This window comes from Mobula hypostoma, chromosome 19, assembly GCF_963921235.1.
Source record: "Mobula hypostoma chromosome 19, sMobHyp1.1, whole genome shotgun sequence".
Classification (NCBI taxonomy): Eukaryota; Metazoa; Chordata; class Chondrichthyes; order Myliobatiformes; family Myliobatidae; genus Mobula; species Mobula hypostoma.
In genome coordinates, this window is record NC_086115.1 from 15,859,239 (window position 1) to 15,880,294 (window position 21,056).

A 21,056-nucleotide genomic window follows, 5' to 3' on the forward strand; every position below is an offset into this window, starting at 1 on the left:
AGAAGAAATTTTATTTCCAACAAAAACATTCAATAAAACATAAAAGTATACAGCTTCAAACGAACTGAATCAAACACATGGTAAATGACTTATTGGAATAAATGTAGAACGTCACTGTCACTATAAGTTACTGAAGTTTTGTCTTTCTGTTTATTTAAATCATATACCGTGGTAGTTCTGACACTATTTTCTTCAGTCAGACGCCGCACAGACACACCACGATCAAGCTTCTGCAATAACTCCGCTTTCTGCGTTATTGATAGAGAAGATTCCTCTTTTTCTCATTGTTACCCATAGGGGTATCTGCAGCTCTTTTTGACATTTTCACAGTGAAATTAAACACAAAGTCAACAGTGAACACAAAACATCAGCAAACAGCAAATGCACGTGTAACCAGTACGAGCGCTGAGCCACAACTGACGTCTGGCGGCCTCTGCTAGTGCTGCCACGTCACACCTGAGTGACGTCAGCTGTTGGCGAAAAAAACTTCGATTTTTGGAGCTTTTTGGATTTCAGAATTTCGGATAAAGGAATGTGTACCTGTACCTCTGTCAAATCTCTCCTCTTTTCCCTATGCTATAGGGAATAAAGTCTTAACCTATTCAATCTCACCCTATAACTCAGGTCCTCCAGACCCATCTGCTGCAATGTAGAAAACACACTAAACATTTTCTGCACAGCAAGATCCCAACATCAGCATGTGATAAATACACGATAATGAGGGGTACATTCCTGGAAACCTGGAAGAACTCCCTTGCTCTTCAAAACAGTGCAGGAACAGGGAATCTTTTACATCAACTCAAATTTCATTCTGTACAGAACACCCTGCATTAGTCTAGATAATGAGGTGAAGTCTTTGGACCAGGAACCCTCAAACTTCTGGCTCACAGGAAACTGCAGCTCACAGAACCATTGCCAAGAAGGTTTATCTTCTCCCTTCTCCACAGAAAGCAAACAGGAACACAAGAGATTCTGCAGATGCTGGAAATCCAGAGTAACACACAAAAATGCTGGAGGAACTCTGCAGGTCTGGCAGCACTTATGCAAAGCCAATGTTTCAAACTGAGACCCTTCAAAGGGATTGTTAAAAGGAACAGAGGATGCAAGAGAAGGAAATACCACGAAGAATGAAAGAATGAAGATAAAACAAAATATGAAGCAGTGTAAAGCGATCAGTTTTTTAAAAAATAGCATCAATTGTGTGTGTTTATGTTCAAAAAGCAGTGATTTTTATCACTGATATTTGGTGAGAAATAAGTAGCAAGACAATTCAGAACCGTTTTGCTCACTGTAGTTTCATGCACTCAGGTTTGGAGATGCCAGAAACAGCTGGGAGTGATAATGAAACAATTTAAGTTAGGAACTATGAAGAATTTGAAGGCATCGACAATCAGAAAGTGAAGATTTGGAGGATGCAATCATCGGAAATATTGTTTGAAGGCAGTCCACTACCTGCACCAGCTGTCTGCACTGAATTTGTTCTTTTAGCCAATCAAAAGAACATGGCATATGAATTCCTCTGTTGATAACTGTTAGGAACTACTACATAGTTTTATAGTACTGTAACAGAATTGATCGTGTTCTAATTTGTCCTGTATTTCACTTAAATACATAAACTGTTACTCAGTTAAACAGTAGTTTGTCTTTTTTATACCTTTTTAACCATCTCCATGAAACTTCAGCTAATTGGGGCAATCGCTTAATTAGGTCAAATGTATTGGTTCCAATGTGTCCCAATTAACCAGAATCCACTATATAAGAAAAACAAAATGCTAGATCAGAACCAAGTTTAATATCACTGAAATATATCACAAAGTTTGTTGTTTTGCAGCAGCAGTATAGTGCAATACATAAAAATTACTATAAGCTCCAATAAGGAACATAAGTAGTAAATAAATAGTGCAAAAAGGGGGCTGCAAATAATAAGGGACTGTTCAAAAATCTGATAGTGAGTGGAAGAAACACCTCCTAAAACATTGAGTGTGGGTATTCAGGCTCCTGCTACTTCCTCCCTGATGGCAGTAATGAGAAGAGGGCATGGAGCTGAGAAGCAGAAATATACAAAGGATGTGAAAACAAGGAAGGAAAGAGATGCGAGCGTTTTATGGATAGGTGGTGGGAGAACATAGAAAACCAAACCAAAGAAAGAGAAAAAAAGGCCACATTATCTGTCAGCCTTTGAGCAGCTTCACACAACACCTAAACTTGACACCTGTCTATTACAAATAGATCTGTTACTTCTTGCCCTGCTCAGCAGGCTTGACACTAAACCACTCGCACAACCTGCCAACCAAATGAAGAGCGATTGCCAGTTAAAAGAGAAATTAAACTACTAGACAAGACTAATCTCTCAATTGCCCGTGCTTGCCTCTTCACTAGATAAACTCAAACCCTGTCTGTCCTTGTTCCTAATCCTGACTAATACAGCTTTGTTACTCAGGCAGACTCAGACTGCCCAGCTGCACTGAGCTATCTTGCCACTACAATGAAATGTGCCCGATAAATTTTCTTTAAGTTTAAAATTGTATGGAGTGTTTATTCATTGCTCAAGTGGGCAGCTTCAGCAGAAACAGATAGCTGGTCATCACTGGAATAGTTACAGGTCAGTCGCCCTCTTCACTAAAGCACTCCTTCTTCACTGTGCTGATATCCAAGATTGATCACCATTATCTCTCACTCACTGTCCCCCACCATCTCTAAATAGTGCAGAATTATCCACTTCCCTCAGTCTCCACGAGGGTTTTCAGCCATGGCTAAGTTGCACTCTTGTCTCTGTTAGGAGTTTGAGGGTTCTTATCCCACTGCAAGGCAAGTTGGAGCCAAAAATAATTGTTTTGGCAATAGACGAAGTGACTGATAATGGAGGGTTTTTTTAAAGATTAGTTTTCCTGGTCACATGTACATCAAAATATACAGTGAAATATGTCATATCAAATCAGCTATACCCACGATTTTTGTAATTAGAAGTCTCTGACCAAGTGTACCACAAAGCTACCGCTGAGATTCTTGCTGTTTATGATCTGGATATAAATGTGGGAGATTGTGGGGTGGCACATTAGCATATCAGTTAGATTAACACTTCACAGTGCCAGCGATGAGAGTTCAATTCCCACCACTGCCTGTAAGGAGTTTGTACGTTCTTCCCATGTGGGTTCCCTCCAGGTGCTCCGGTTTCCTCCCACGTTCTAAAGATGTATGGGTTAGGGTTCAGGAAGTTGTGAGCATGCTATGTAGGTGCCAAAAGCATGGTGACAATTGCGGGCTGTCCCCGTAACATCCTCGGACTGTATTGGTCATTGATGCAAATGACACATTTCACTGTTTCCATGCACACCTGACAAATAAAGCTTACTTTTTTGAGATATGGTTAATAAGTTTGTAGATGACACAAAAATTGGTGTGTCATTCCTGAGGGTGATCTCCGGCTACAACAATGACTTTGATCGGCTGGTAAGAAGAGCAGAGCAGATGGAAATTAAGCCTGCTAAGTGCAAGGGATGACTAATAATACCTGACACAATGAATGGCAGGACCGCAGAGAACAGAGTGGATCAGAGGAATTTGAGTGTACAGGTCCAAGCATCACTGAAAGAGGCTGATAGAGTGGTGAAGGCAGCACGAGGAATACTTGCCTCTACTGACTGAGCTTGGATTATAAGAGGGGGAGGCAAGAACATGGGCGGAGCATTGTCTGGAGTTCTGGTTGCCACACAATAGGAAGTTCATAACTGCACTGGATAGAGTGCAAAGGAGATAACACCTGATTTTTTTTTGCCTGAGATTTATGAGAATTTACAAAAAGACAGGAGGGAGGCTGGGTTTATTTTCTTTGGCGTGGGGGAGGATGGATGTTTGTTGGGGGCAGGGGGATTGAAGACTTGATTGAGGTATAGAAAGTTATAAGGGGCATAGACCATGTAAACAGTAAGGAATATTTCCCGACTGCAGAGATGTCTGAAACCAATGGGTAAACATTTAAGTTAAGGGGTAGGAAGTTGCATAAGAATCTAAGGAAGATTTTTTTCCCCCACTCAGAGGGTTTTGAGAATATGGAATGCACAGCCAGTTGGTGGTGGAGGCAGGAACCTGCATAACAGTTACGAAGCATCTAAATGAGCACAAATCGCCAAGGCAAAACAGATCAAAGATCAGGGGTAGAACATAGGGTTAGTATAGATGTGTACTCTATGCTTGGACTGGACATCATCCAAGACCCCCCACCTCCCAGGCAGGCTATGCTCTTTTCTCGCTACTATCATTGGGATTAAGTACAGAAGCCCTAGGTGCCACACCACCAAATTCAGGAATAGTTATTACCCTATAACCATCAGCTCCCTGAACTAGTGTGGATAACTTCTCTTGCCACAACCCTGAACTTATTCTACAATGTACAGACTCACTTTCAAGGACTCATAATCTTAGTATTATTTTTTTATTTGTACTGCTGAGTTGAACAGAAAGACTAGCCTGACACTTTGGTGCAAAAGTGAAGGAAAACAGCTCTGTCAGAGCAGCCATCTTTCAGATGAAGTATTAAACGGAAGGATCCTCTTGACTCAGAGTTCAACATTATAATCGCAGACATTTCTGAAGAGCAGAATGAGAGTTCTCCCAAGTGTTGTGAGAAATATTTATATCTCTAATAACAGATGGCATGATAACAGAGTGAGCAGCTTCAAGTTCCTGGGTGTCAAGATCTCTGCAGATCTAACCTGGTCCCAACATATCTATGCAGTTATAAAGGCGGCAAGACAGTGGCTATACTTTATTAGGAGTTTGAAGAGATTTGGCATGTCAACAAATGCACTCGAAAACTTCTATAGTTGTACCGTGGAGAGCATTCTGACAGACTGCATCACTGTCTGGTATGGAGGGGCTACTGCACAGGACCGAAAGAAGCTGCAGAAGGTTGTAAATCTAGTCAGCTTCATCTTGGGTACTAGCCCACAAAGTACCCAGGACATCTTCAGGGAGTGGTGTCTCAGAAAGGCAGTGTCCATTATTAAGGGCCTCCAGCACACAGGGCATGCCCTTTTCTCACTGTTACCATCAGGTAGGAGGTACAGAAGCCTGAAGGCACACACTTAGTGATTCAGGAACAGCTTCTTTCCCTCTGCCATCCGATTCCTAAATGGACATTGAATCTTTGGACACTATCTCACATTTAAAAAAAAAATAGTGTTTCTGTTTTTGCATGTTTTTAATCTATTCAATATATGTATACTGTAGTTGATTTACTTGTTTATTTATTATTATTATTATTTTTTTCTCTGCTAGATTATGTATTGCATTGAACTGCTGCTGCTAGGTTAACAAGTTTCACGTCACATGCCGGTGATAATAAACCTGATTCTGATTCTGATTCTAAACAATATTGTTTTCTGGCAGCTGCCTACCGTGCTTGCAACTTACGGCAACCACACTTTAGAGATGTCTAACTGACTACAAAGCACACATGAAGAACTGACAGTTGAGAAGGGTGCAAATCTTTTCCTCCCTCTAAAAAGAGGATCCCAGTGGTAACACCTGGACACAGGCTGTGCTGCATGACTCATGGAGTCGGTTTCCTTACCTTTGAAGGTCCCAAATCCGTAACGGTGAGGCATGGCCACAGCAAGCAGTCCCAGTCATGACAGAACTGGAAAAGAGAAAGTACAACTACTTACAAAACAAACAAGAACGTTCAAAAGGTATAGTGTCTTTATCACTTCCTGGGTTCTATACTTTTGTTTTGGAGTGGATGTATGTGGGGAGGCATGGCGAAAACCTCTGCTCCTCACTTTAGCCCAATAACGTTTGGCAATAGGAACTGTTGTACATAAAGCTGGAAATTCAGCAAATGTTCCCTTTGAAGATCATATTTATCTGTCACATGTACATCAAAATTACAGCTAAAAGCTTCGTTTGTGTTAAATCAAATCAGCAAGGATTGTATCGCCACGCTTCCAGCGCCAACACACCATCGCCATAACTCACTAACCCTAACGGTACACCACCGGACTGTGGGAGGACACCGGAGTACCTAAAGGAAGCCCATGCAGTCATAGGGAGAATGTACAAACTCCTTTCATACAGCAGTGGGAATTGAACCCCGATCTTACTACTGCTGCTGTAATAGGGTTGCACTAATCGTGCCACCCTTTAAAACAAATGCTGAGGTCAATTATGGAAATACTCATACTCGTGGCACTGGCCTGCTTCATCCATCTCAGTCTTACCCAGAGCCTGCACCCCACATGCTCCCGGTCAGAAGTTTCAGCTGCTCAGAAGAAAGGCCACCTGACCCACCAGCGGAAGGGGAAGGGATGGTATCAAGTGAAGCATTTACCTCTAATATCAGCTGCACTATGAAAGTTATTAAAGTGTCAGAACCGTAATGCTCGAAGAAGATAAAAGTATCTATGCAGATCCTGCAGGCAGGTTCAACAAGTAATGGGTTAACCCAAACCAGGGCCTGGATGCCGGGTTAAGAGCGGGGAGGTGCGCTGGAGGGGCTCGGAGGGGGGAAGAGATTGGAATCAGCTGTTCTCCAGTTGGTACACTGCTCTTGAGCAGGCTACTGAAGCCCAGAATCATTTATTACACAACACAATGCAGGGGTGGAGCAGTTTGCACAGTCCCACACAGGCTGTGGATCACCTGAAAGACCCCCTCCCCAGTTCCAGCCACTACCTGCTGTGTTCCCACCACCTAGCTTCTTTCACTCTGCCCCTGGGGGACCATCACACTCACGTACACACTAATAGCTTTTAGTTTCTATTCATACAAAACCTGCCACACTAAAATTGGCCAGCAGACCACCAACACTGAGCCCTCCCCAACCCAACCTTTCATAGCAAGGTTTTATTCCTCTCACTGTGTTTCCTCACCTCAAGCCTCAGACAAAGACTAATTTTCAATCTCAGAAACTTATTTTAGTACTAAAGGACCAAAATGTTCAAACTTCTATACAATTCTTGATCAATGAAAAACCCTTCCTTTGATAACTGGACAGAGATATCCATGGCTGACTTAATTAGCTTCCTTTGCTGATTGGCAAACAGAACAAGTACAGGCAGAAATAATGGCTCACGAGCCAGCACCTGAAATGTGTTACTTGCTTTTAAAATAGACGTGCGAAGGGGGTAACGTGCACCCTCACAAAGGTTACTTGGTGTTTTTTTTTTCTCTGCAGATTTACTCTTTATTTAGAATTGAGGGCAATTCATGGCATCATTGTCTTGCTGTTGTTCCTTTCCGCGCCTTGTGGTACATCGGGTGGCAACCATGCCGTTTCTGTAGCACCTTTGTCTCTGCTTTTTTAACGAGGCCAAGTTGCTAGCCCGACGCTCAACCCAGCACGGATGGAAAGCGTGCAAGGAGCCGGCCAGATTCGAACCCGGGACCATTCGCCTCGAAGGAGGATGTGGCTGCCACTACACCACCGGCCAGATAGGCATCATGGTCTGGAGTCTGTTTATTCAGGTTAACATTATGCAATTGCATAGTATTAGTGTTTCAAATGGATCACTATAATTGTACAGCTTCATTCTTTACTCATTTTGTTGGTTCACTGCATAGTCTTTTTTTTATAGTTAGGGTTACTCATTCATATGTGGAAAAAAATTTACTTTAACATATGACTGCTCTGCATATTGGATAACCTTGGGTCCCTTCATCAGGAACAGTCAGAAATTCTACATCACCTCCTGGATTAGCCAACTATCCTTCTTAAACACAAGAGATTCAGTAGATGCTGGAAATCCAGAGCAACACACATAAAAAGCTGGAACAACTCAGCAGGTCAGACAACATCAATGTAGGGGAATTAACAGTCAACATTTTGGGCTGAAACCCTTCATCAGGACTGGATTCCCTTACTCAAGAATAAAGATATTCTTAGTTTCTTTTGTCCAATACCATTGTCTTAAATTCTTTGTCCCTGGGCCATTGCCATCCCGGAGAAAAAGACACTGGTTGTCCACTTGATCTATGTCTCTTACCACCTTATATCCCTCTATCAAGTCAGCTCTCATCCTTCTTTGTTCCAAAGAGAAAAGCTTACTCAACCTTTCCTCATAAGATATGCTTTCTAATCCAAGCAATATCCTGGTAAATCTCCTCTGTGCCCTCTCTAAAGCCTCCACATCCTTTCTATAATGAGGTGACCAGAACTGAACACAACTCCAAGTGTGGTCTCAACAGGGTTTTTATAGAGCTGCAAGATTACCTCATAACTCTTGAAACTGGTTCCCTGACAAATAAAGGCCAACATACAATACACCCCTTAACTTCTCTAAGTAGTATGGCAGCAGATTCCATGCCTAGCACTAAGAATCCTTCACAACTTCATGAAGTGATTTGATATTCATCGTAGTAAGTTCTATAAGCCAAGTGTGAATTAAGCACAGCTTACAGAGTTAGACTTAAAGGGTCAAATCAAATTAAGACTTACAGCCATGTAATGCAGTTAATGTGTAAGGAATTAATTTTATCAGTAGTGGAAAGAAATGGATCTGGTATTAATCAAGGTTCAAAGTTCAAAGCAAATGTATTATCAAAGTACATATGTCACCATATGCTACCCTGAGATTCATTTTCATTCATTCACAGTTGATGAACAGAAACAAAACAGAATCACTGAAAAACTGTACACATCAAGATGAACAATCAATGTGCAAATGACAAAAAACTGTCCAAATACAAAAAACAAACAAAATAATAATAATAATAATAATAATAATAATAAATAAATAAATAAATAAATAAGCAATAAATATTGAGAACATGAGATGAAGAGTCCTTGGAAGTGAGTCCATTGGTTGTGGGAACATTTTAGTGGTGGGACATGTTGAATGAAGTTATCCCTACTAGTTCAAGAGCCTAATGGTTGAGGGCAATAACTGTTCCAGAACCTGGTGGTGTGAGTTTGAGGCTCCTGTACCTTCGTCCCAATGACAGCAGTGAGAAGAGAGCATGGCCTGGATGGTAGGAGTCGTTGATGATAGACGCCGCTTTCCTGTTACAACACTCCTTGTAGATGTTCTCAATGGTAGGAAGGGCTTTGCTCGCGGTGGATGTGAACAAGACCTATAGGCACTCAACTTGTAAGGAATTAATTTTACCACTAGTGGGAAAGAAGTAGATCTGGCATTAATAATGCCAATAGGTGGAGATCCTGGGAAAGCAAAGTTTGGATGTGATTGTCTGTTGATTTGCTCTCTCTTCAGCCAGTTTAACATGGACCATGGAACTGACTATTACAAAGCTCTTTGTCACACACAACATGGTTGATTCTTTAACACATTCAGAATCAGAGCAAGTGGAGAAAATAGTTAATAAGACTGGTGGGTTCCTGAGCTTCACAAAAAAGAAAGGTTAAGTTGAACTTCACTGATCCAAATACTGGTCAATCTCCATCCCTCATGAAGGTCATGGATAATCCAGTCCTAGCTAAAAAACCCTTTCCTGCTCTGAAAAAGTTGTCAACTTCCTTGTCCATCAGCCTCCACTTTGGATTCTCTTTCTAAAAGAGCTGTTGAGACAGAGTCTCTGGACATATATTCAAAGATTCTTAATCCTCTGAGAAAAGTGCCTCCTAATCCCCAGCAAAACTAGGAAAGATATTCTTCTGAAACTTTCAGAACTGAAACTAAAATCTGTCACCTTAGACCCCTTAGCATCCACCCTGTAATATCAAACCTCCTCAAGTTCGGTACATTTTGGTAAAAATCACCTCTTATTTTTCTATCATTTAATATACAGGCCCCTACATCTCTTCGTCTATCAACCCCTTCATCCTAGGGTGAACCTGGAAACATTTCTCTCCATTGCCTCCAGTGAAGGCATGTACTTTCTTAACACAAGAGATTCTGCAGATGCTGGAAACCCGAGCAACACATACAAAACGCTGGAGGAGCTTAGCAAGTCATCTCTGGAGGGGAATAAACAGTAAAGATTTCAAGCCGAGACTCTTCATCAAGACTGAAGACAGCTTTTTGTGTGAGATGTCCTTTCTTAAATATGGAGAGCAAAACTGTATGAAATACTCCAGGTGCAGTCTCACTAGTACTCTGCAAAGGTGCATCAAAACTTCCCTACTCTTTTCCCCCTTGCATACACCTCGCAATACAAGCTAATATTCTATGCGCGCTCCTACGTACTTGCATTACCTGAAAGCTATCTACTTCTTCATATACTTAGTACTCCAGATTCCTTTGTAATACAGTGTCATAGTCTTGCTTTGTTTAAATAGAATTTAATTCAGTTTAAATAGATAGAGCACAGAAACAAACTCAGGGTCCATCAAATCTGTGCCAACCATTATCCGCCTGCTTACACCAAGTCTAAATTAGTCCATTTTCTCTTGCTTCCCCCACATCTACATCAACTCTCCCCCCCCACCCCGTGGCATGCTTCTACTATCACCCCCACTAAGGGCAATACATTCAGCAACCTGAACTGCAGTAGACCCATGACTGTTTAAGATGGGGTAAACAGGTAGAATATCCATTAATGAACCTATCAAAGACCAGCAGACCCAGATTTAAAGGGATGCAGAATGTGACAAAGGCAATTGGCCAGGAAGGAGCATTAATAACTTAGAAGGCTGCAGGTGCATTTGCACATCAGAAGGTCCAGAGAATTGAGCACAAATCTAAGGTGACATTCCCATTCCTGCTGAAAAGTCAACTGTTTATTCCTTTCCATAGATGCTGCCTGACTTGCTGAGTTTCTCTGGCATTTTGTGTGTGTTACTCCCTCTGCGGGGTCTGATGAAGGACAAACCTGTCCACCCCTCAAATGGATTCAAAACAGCCCATTTTAAGAAGAACAGGGAAGTTTTCTCTAGTATCGTGGCCATTACTCATCTCATAAATAACTAAAATGCCAATGATCTGATCATTATCACATTGTTGTTTGTGGGAGCCTGCTACATATAACATGATGGCTCAATTTTACCATAAAGTCGTACTTCATTGGGTTTGATACCATAGTGGTGAGCGTAACAGGGCCAATTGTAAGATCAGGGTTCAATTCCCACCACTGTCAGTAACAGATTTCTATGTTTTCAAAGTGTCTCTGTGGGTTCAAAGTCCAAAGTAAATTTATTATCAAGTACAAATATGTCACTACTATTCTGGGAACATACATCAAAGTTGCTGGTGAACGCAGCAGGCCAAGCAGCATCTATAGGAAGAGGCGCAGTCGACGTTTCAGGCCGAGACCCTTCGTCAGGACGAAGTCCTGACGAAGGGTCTCGGCCTGAAACGTCGACTGCGCCTCTTCCTATAGATGCTGCTTGGCCTGCTGCGTTCACCAGCAACTTTGATGTATGTTGCTTGAATTTCCAGCATCTGCAGAATTCCTGTTGTTTACTACTATTCTGGGAGTCATTTTTTGTGGGCATTCATGGTGGATACAAACAAACTGAACAGAATCAATGAAAAACTGCAAAGACGGGAAAAACAACCAATGTACAAAAAAAAAGCTGTGCACACACAAATGATAGATAGATAAGCAGACAAATAAATAAATAATACCAAAGACATGATTGTGCAGTCCTTAAAAATCCACAGGCTGTGGAATTAGTTCGGTGTTGAGATAAGTAAAGTTATCCACGCATATTGATTGTTGAAGGATAACAACTGGTCCTGAACCTGGTGATGTGGGACCTTCTTTCCAATGGCAGTAGTGAAAAGAGAGCATGGCCTAGATGGTGGGCTCCCTGATGATGGTTTCTTTGGGCACTCTGGTTTCCAAAGACGTATGGGTTAGAGTTAGGAAGTTGTGGGCATACTATGTTCACACTGAAAACATGGTAACTCTTGCAGCGTGTCCCCAAGCACATCTCAGGCTATGCTGGTTGTCGACACAAAGGACGCAATTTCACTGTATATTTCCTTTTCATGTGACAAATACAGTTAATTATTTTTATATTTTTGTACATACTGAGGCTGTGAAGGCACTATCTTTCTTTCTATATGTGCCAGCTGGACACTGGGCAGTCATGGTAACACACACAAAAAGCTGAAGGAACACAGCAAGCCCAGCAGCATCTAGGGAGAGGAATAAAGAAAAGCTGGCTTTGGAATAAAGTCAGCTGAAAAGCTGACATTGCTGACTTCTTCCCCTTTCCTTTCCAGTCTTGATGAAGGGTCTCAGTCCAAAATGTCAGCTCTTTATTTCTCTCCATTAATGTTGCCTGACCTGCTGAGTTCCACTAGTATTTTGTGTGTGTTTCTCTAGATTTCCAGCATCTGCAGAACCTATTGTGTTTATGACTTGGATTCCATGGCTGTGCCTGAACTGTGATGGCAGGCACCGAATAAATTATTCCTATCACTTGGATTTTAGAAGTTAAGCTGCAGTTTTCTGGAGAGTGACAGGTGCAACCAACATTTCAGAAACAGGTACAATATCACTGACATATGTCGTGAAATTTGTTGTTTTGCAACAGATAGAATATTTTAAAAAACTGTAAATTACCGTACGTATAGGTGAAATTAAGTTAAATAAGTAGTGCAAAGAGGGAGCAAAAATAGTGAAGTAATGTTCATGGGTTCATTGGTGAACGCAGCAGGCCAGGCAGCATCTCTAGGAAGATGTACAGTTGATGTTTCAGGCACTGTACTTCTTCCCAGGGATGCTGCCTGGCCTGCTCCGTTCACCAGCAACTTTTATGTGTGTTGCTTGAAATTCCAGCATCTGCAGATTTCCTCGTGTTTGTGTTCATGGGTTCATTATCCATTTAGAAATCTGATGGTGGTGGGGAAGAAGTGGTTCCTGCCTGAAATGTTGAGTGTGGGTCTTCAGGCTCCTGTACCTCCTCCTTGATTGTAGCAATGCAAAGAGGCATATCCTGGATGATGGGGCTCCTTAATGACGGACGCTGACTTTTAGAGGCATCACCTTTTGAAGGTGACCTTGACGCCGGGGAACCTAGTGCCCAAGATGGCGCCGGCTGAGTTTGTAACCTTCTGCAGCTTTCTACAATCCTGTGTAGTGGCCCGTCCATACCAGACAATGATGGAACTAGTTAGAATGCTCTCCATCGTGCAGGATCAGGTGGAGATTTGTGGAGATCAGTCACTTGTACCCCGGCCTTAGAAGTTCAACAAATAGATTGTACAATTAAAACATGCATAGAGAACTGGTGTGTTTGTGTGTTCCTCGTATCACTGGGAAAAGGCAGGCCAAATGAGTGAGGTCAACACATCCAGTTTGTTTTATTTTCAAGTATCTCTGTAGAGCAACAGCAATTTGGCAATGACGGGCTCTGGGGCCTGTCACATTATTCACCAGAGAGCTTGTCAAACACATTCAGCCTTGCCGAGCTTCCCTGGCACTTTAATCACTGTTGGGTAAACTCATTTGTTCCAATGATTACGACTCGACCTAATAGAATATGCAAGCCTCCTGACCTCTGACCCTCGCTGACACAGGATACAAAAGAGGAAAAGTTCATCCTCCCCCCTCCCCAAACCTGCCCTCCTCTCCTCCCCCTCAACCCTATTACTCTCGATTACTCAAATTATTTATAGCCCACTGATCCCTGCATGGAGAGGGAAAAAAAAGAGTAAAAAACGCAATTAAGTCAGCTTTTGAAGAAGGGAAAGGGTTTTTTGTGTAAGTAGGCACTCTGTGAACAAGCGATATTATAGTGGCAAAGGTTATATCAGCACAGGTACATCGGACCTGAGACTGTGTCCAGCAGTCATTAGAACATGTCACGTCCTATTGCCACTGTTCACATTTTCGGTAACCTAATCATTTGACATCATTATTGGAGGTACCTCAGAGGCATGGAATTATTGCCAGAGGTCACACAAACACAAAGCCATTCCTAGCGGGACAGCATCTGCCACAGTACCAACATTGTTAGGACCAAACCCAGCCCGCCGTTTCCAAGTTAACGGATTCCCTTCAATCAAAGATTCTCGATCTCCCTGCACCCACCCCCCTTTCCCCTCTTCTTTTCCCACTCTTTCTCTCTCTCTCTCTCTCTCATTGTATACATTTTCCCACATCTACTGACTAAGCTAGAGAGAAGATGTTGAGGAGAAATTCCTTCAGTCCACCAAGTTAAATGTGTGCATGAGTATTGACCTCCTAACATTTGGTTATATGGACCGTATTGAAACCAACTGTCAGCAGATAAGTACATATGGCAACCAATAACCTCTTTCCTGCATTGTCACCATGAAGAAAGCGGGTAGATCTAGCACAATATAACATCCAGAATGGAACAAACCCAATGTAACATTCAAAGTAAATTCATTATCAAAGTACGTACAGTTATATGTCACCATATACGACCCAGTGATTCATTTTCTAGCAGGCATTCTCAGTAAGCACAAAGAAACATCATAGAATCAACGAACAACTAAACACTCACATGAAGACGGACAAACAACCAATGTGCAAAAGATGACAAAATGTGCAATTACAAAAAAAAAGCAAATAATAATAATAAATAAATAGTAAATAATATTAAGAACATAAGTTGTAGAATCCTTGAAAGTGAATACAGTGGATTCCAGTTAATTGGGCCATCGGCTAATCAGGGTTAATCTTAAAACAGCAAAAACTAATCAAGAAAGTAGCTGGGCTTCCCTTTGTTTATTTGGGACACTGTTGCTTAATTGGGGCAAAAAACTGTTGCTGAAAAGTTCCTATTTAATGTCAGTTGTGTGTGCTTGTGTTATAAAAACTGCAATTTTTATCACAGTTGGGGAGAAATAAGCAGCAAAACAATTCAGAATTGTTTTGTTCACCACAGTTTTAAGCATTCCGGCTTAGAGATGCCTGAAATGGCTGGGAATGAAAATGAAATGATTTTTCTACTTCATCAAGTTAGGAACTATGAAGAATTTTAAGGTTTCAACAATCATCTTGAATTTTACAATGAAAATGACCTGAAGGATGTAATCATTGATAGCGTTGTATGAAGATAGTCCATTATCTGCACTGGGTGTCAGCTGATTTTGTACACGTACAGTCAAAAGAATGTGACATGGATGAATTCCTCCATTGATGAGTATTAGGAACTAATACACAGTTTTATAGTACTGCAATAGTATTAGTAATGTTCTAATTTGTTCTGTATTTTAGTTAAATACATAATTTGTTACTCAGTTTGACTTTTGAATATCTTTTTAATTATTTCCACAAAAGTTCAACTAATTAGGGCAGCCATTTAATTGAGCCAAAAAGTACTGGTCCTGAATGTGTCCCAATTAACTGGAATCTACATTTCACTGTATGTTACTCTCTAGCCACAGGATGGCATGGCAACACTCCTACAACCCCTACATCTTGCATACTATTCAAGGACACAAAACTCACAAGAGTATATTCATACCACAGTCATATAACACCAGTCAGAAACCAAGACGAAACACTCAAAAATGGGAAGATTTGCATGAAAAGATCGAAGTCCACACACAGATTCTGCAATATTCTATAAATACAAGAGATTCTGCAGATTGTGGCCATCTTGACCAACACACACAAAATGCTGGAGAAACTCAGCAGGTCGGGCAGCATCTATGGAAGGACATAGTTAACGTTCTGGGCTGAGATTCTTCATCTGGACTGGAGAGGAAGGGAGCAGAAACCAGAATAAGGTGTGGGGAAAAGGAGTACAAGCTGGCAGGAGGTAAATGAGGCCAATTGAAGGGGAACGTGGGTGGGTGGATGACAGGGGATGAAGAAAGCTTGGAGGTGATTTATGGAAGAGGTTGAAAGATTGAATCTGTCTTTCAAATCTAGCAAAGGGTGAAGAAGGAATCTATTAAGAGAGGACAGTGGACCATGGAAGAACTTTTACTTGCTGATGAGAAATGAAACCATTCATATTTAGATTCCAATAAGATGTCAGTGCACTCAAATGCAGCAGCCTATCGGGGGCCAACCAAAGGTGTACTTTTCTTTTTAAAATGTGTTTCAAGTGTTCTGTTCATTGCTCAGAGCCACCGGCTGGGGTGTCGAAAGAGCCGCCGGACGAGTCGGAGAAGGTGAAGCCAGTGGACAGCTAGGAGAAGGGTGAAGCTGGCAACCAGGCTGGGGAAGGGTCAGAGGAGCTGACCTGGGTGCAGACCGTGTTGCTGTCTGCTACTCGAAGGCAACAGAGTTGGTACATGAAGGCAGCGTGCAGTCTAACTGTGAGTGAGTGACTTGGATGTTTCTCTTGCGATCGCAAGACCCTGTTGGACATTGACGGCATAAGATGCCGCAGGCCTGTTTCACTTGTTTGGTGGTGAGACAGGCGATGAGGCAGCAGCGTGGCCTCAGTTGTACAGAGGACTAGGCTCAAGCAGTCTTGCCTGCTGCTGCAGTCCAGGTGAGATGACGCTGGAGATGCTGTACTGCAGCGTCTGTGCTCAGTTGGGGGCTGGCCGCTCCCATCAGTGTGGCTCTCCAGTGTTCAACCAGTGGAATGAGAGGCTGGACTGCCAGGAGATGTACCATCTATTTGCATGTCACTCACTGTCTTGGACTATATATGTGTTTTCTTCTGTAACAATGCATATTTTTTTCTCTCTCTGGTGTGCTATTTTATACACCTTGGCCCCAGAGGAATGCTGTCTCATTTGACTGTATCCATGTATGGTTTGAATGATAATTAAACTTGACTTGATTTGATTAGCTGCTGTTGGCTTGTGCCTAATGTACTGAAAAACATGAGACCAAGGAAAAATGTATATAACAGTTCTCATACACCAAGTTGCTGGAAATGGGTGCAAGGAATACACGTCAGCGACACGATTGCTAATTGGTTTGAAGGAACTGGGCTGGTTGAGAACTTCCAGTAGTTATTCTGTAGCCTTCTAAACTTGTGTCTCCTGTCAGATCTGACTTGCCACTCATTTTTTCCCAGTTTAAAAGTCTATAATACGTATGCACCATAAGCCTCTGCATATAAGATCTTCTATGGACTTTGAATTTCACAAACATCCTTTACTCCTGGTACACAATGTGGACCCTATACTTCTGCCTGCATTCAGCATCCTGTATATATAACAAACAGTTACAAATGTATGAGTAAATGGCTTTGCTGCTGGTGTTAAAATTGGTAAGAGTTCAATGTAATCCAAGGTTGTCTTCCATTGCAGCCGGCTTCCAGGGATCAGTTTTGCCATGGCAGCAGTCCAAAATGGACGGGATGTTTGGAGTAGAACGGCCACTCTGGTTTTGATCCTTATCGCCAAATGTTATAAATGCACGGAGCAAGAACGACGATGGATTAGTATAATTAAACCTTTTTACTGAGTCATATTAGTAACAGGACACACTGGGCACCATACGCTGTGGGAGCGATGATCTAGTTCTGCCAAGGCGAAACACATGCGCACACGGAAGTCCATGCCAAAAGAGGGAGAGACTTTCACATGCAGGAGGCCCAGTCATTCTTGTTCCATGCATACATAACCCAAATGCCTTGTGATTCTCGTCTATATCACGCAGAGTATGATCCTGTTTTAGTCACTCCGTATACACAGTGTACCCATGGTTCTGAATTCACAAACTGGATTGCGCCCTGGACTTTCCAGCTCTTCTTTGTATCATGCTGCATATAACGTACAACCGGGTATATAATGTGCATCCTATACTTATCTCTACATTATCCTCACTGTGCACTACCTTGGCTCAGGTTCCATGCAGATCTGTTACAAATTTGCATAAATATGGCAGTATGTAGGATGTTGGTTCCTTAAAATTGGCATAGAGGGGTGGATGGGCAGGGTAGTGGGGATAAGTTCCCTCTACCAATGAAATGCTCCCAACCGTGTGCGTCTCAAATAACCTCTGACAACTAAGTCCAGGTCTTGGCCTTCATGTGTGGCTTAGCTACTAAATCCAGCAGAACAGGTTCTATTGACAAAAGAAGAAAGGGGCAGAAGCAGATTACTTAAAATCAGTCATTCTGGGCAGAAGGGGCTCATCAACTGTGGTTGGCAGCTCATCGAAGAGAAGGAAAACTCTGATCTCAACCCTCACAAACAAGAGAAAAATCTGCTGACTTTGGAAACCCAAGCAACACACAGAAAATGCTGGAGGAACTCAGCAGGCCAGGCAGCATCTATGGAAAAGACTATAGTCGATGCTTCGAGCCAAGACCCTTCAGCAGGTCCCACTGGAGGGTTTCAGCCGGAAACATCGACTGTACTCTTTTCCATAGATGCTGCCTGGTCTGCTGAGTTCCTCCAGCATTTTGTGTGTGATCTCAAACCTCAACTACCTTGTAGCTATACCCACTCACAGGTAAAGCTTCGGGAGTAAACTCCGAAAAAAAATCTGGAGCTGAAGTCACGAAGGCAGTCCTATACTGAGTTCAACACTGAATAGCAACTCCTGCAATGTCACTGGTGCCAAACAGTATTGGTCCTTTGGGTTCATCAGCTGCATGGAGAGGGGGAGCCTGCTGCACGGGCAACAGCTTGCTCTCTATATCGTCCTGCCCTGGCTCGCACGGTGGCTTGCGTATACATAGACAGCTATGATGCAACAGCCATTGTTGACCCTGACAACGGAGGGCTTCAGCAGTTGGACTGAACCAGTTAACGAGCAGGAAAGTGCAGATTTAATTTAGTTCTGCTGCTGTGGGAGTGGAGCTTGCACTATACTTATTGAACAATGCTACCCCTATGAAGAGGATCCCCACAGAAGGCAAGCCTGCAGGAGACAGCAGAGAAACAAGACAGCAATCAGCAGGTGCTGCAGGTGAATGCCCTGTTAGACTCTAATCGACCAATCATACTCATCGACTGTAACTTGATCCCATTTACAATGCAATCTGCTTCTGCTGTCTTTGCCAAAATTGCTCATAACAGACACCGGCTTTGCTATAAACTACCATCAATAGAATATGTCTATCTCCCCAAACTCTTTGTGTGGGCTGGGGCTGAAGAAGAGGCCTGGCAAGGGATGAAAAAGAATTAAGAATAAAATGGGAAGATATGAAAAACAGGAGCAGCTTCAACCACCTTGATCAACTTGCAATAGGCGTGCCTACAGCACAGGCAGATCAGAAAAAAATAATGCTGAATACTTCCATGTGCTGGCACCACCAGGATTAAAAAAACACTAACAATCCCTCAAGCCTCAAGTATTATAAAGTAATATCTGAAATTCTTTCCTCATTTCTTTCTGACTCGCTGCTGCATTGGCAACCCAATCACCTGTCCTGGCTTCCAAATGTGGCTCAGTTTCAATGTTTCATACTCCTATACTATACTATCAAAAAATTGCAAATAGGAAAATAATCACTCTTTCAATCTACCTGCCTAAACTGCTGATCCTTTTCATCTTCATAAGACTGACAACTTGCTTTTATATAGCAGCTTCCTGATGGGCCACAAGGCTCGGGACAGACTTTAACTTTGACTTTTCGAATGGTGTAAAACATTTTAAGATGACTCATAGAAGTGTTGTCAGATGAAATTTGACCCTAAGCTGCCAATTTCCACCAACGTGCTGTGGGGAGCACTCTGACTGGCTGCATCACACCCTGGTACAGAGGCTCCAACGCACAGGATTGCGAGAGTGTGCACAGACTTGTAGACACCGCCAGCTCTGTCATGGGTGCTAGCCTCCTCTCCATCGAGGGCATCTTCGAAAGGTAGTGCCTCAAAAAAGTGGTATCAATCATTAAGGACCCTCGCCATCCAGAATATGCTCTCTTCTCATTACTAGCATCAGGGAGGAGGCACAGGTGCTTGAAGACCATACTCAACGATTTAGAAACAACTTCTTCCCTTCTGCTGTCAGATTTCTGAACAGCACACGAAGCCATGAACACTATCTCATTACTCCTTTATTAAGCACTATTTTTAAAAAAAATGTATAGTTTATTTATCTCTTTGCACTGTACTGGTGCTGTAAACAACAGATTTCAGGTCACATAAGACAGAGACAATAAATCTAATTCTGAAATAAATAATGGGTTAGGTGGTCAAGAATTTTGTCAAAGGAAGAGAAAGATGGAGCGATTAAGTAAAGTGGAGTATGATGAACAAAATCAGAGATGCATTAAAAGATGGGTTTGGAGGAGAGCTGTGAGTTTGGAATATAATAGCGCTGGAGGAGGTTACTAGACAGGGATAAAGTTGTTGAGGGACTTGAACATGAACAAAAAAAATAATGTAACGTTTTAAGCATGAGGACTAAAAAAATTGTTTTTAAAAAAGTGACCGAGTTGCATAGTATGCTCTCAGGGAACCAAAGGAGATAGTGTAAATGGGGTCATTTCTTCAAGATGGAAATGATTGGATTCTTTAAAAATACAAAAGCAATCACAAATAAAGCTCAACATCAAACTGCCCTGAAATGTTAAATACCTGCATCCAAATCACTAAAATCTTCAAAAAAAAAACCCATCTGGTCCTGAGGGCACAATTCAGACTGATACTGTAGCCTCTCTGCCTTTTAAACTTTATGGGTGAAGACACTTCAAGTGCCTAAAAGGCAGACCCTCATAACAAAGTCCTGTGAGGGCAGCATTCCCAGCACCAAATTGCTCTTTAACTGGTTACATTACAAGTAACACTTGATACCAATCTCTCCTGTCCGTGCAGATGAAAACACAAGACAGTCACCACAATGGCCGATGAGGGTACTCTGCACCTTTGATATACTCCAATGCGTTACTCAGTGACGCAAGAAGAGCAGATGAGGGGAGCACTGAGGGAACACTCATTCCCCACAATTTTGTCATTTTTGTGTGTGTAATTACACTAATAGACATCAAAACTCCTGCTAAATAGACAACAGCACATTTTTTTGCTGGATTTAATACCCCAGTAATGATTAATAGTGTAAATCAAATACTAATATAAACTGAGTCAGAAGCACAATTTGCAGATGTCAATCCTGACCATCTGAAACCATCAATTAGATTCCAGTATATGATTCAATGTATAAACATTCCAAAACCTTTAATTAATTTCCAAGCTGCACCTTACCCCTAGGAACAAACCCTCAATTAGACTCCAGCACTGAAGTCTCTTTGGTGTGCAATAGCAAGCTAGCACTATAGGGCTATTTTTCCTAATCTTACGGGGAATTCTTTCACC

General features: G+C 42.1%; 1 protein-coding gene across 1 annotated transcript in view; it reads right to left on the bottom strand.

Moving 5' to 3' along the window:
- fbxw4 (F-box and WD repeat domain containing 4) overlaps window positions 1-21,056 on the bottom strand; it is a 170,676-nt gene that overhangs the window by 53,985 nt on the left and 95,635 nt on the right. The window contains exon 6 of the mRNA XM_063071423.1: window positions 5,573-5,638. Within this exon, the coding sequence (XP_062927493.1) occupies window positions 5,573-5,638 (66 nt within the window). The remainder of the gene's footprint in view (window positions 1-5,572; window positions 5,639-21,056) is intronic.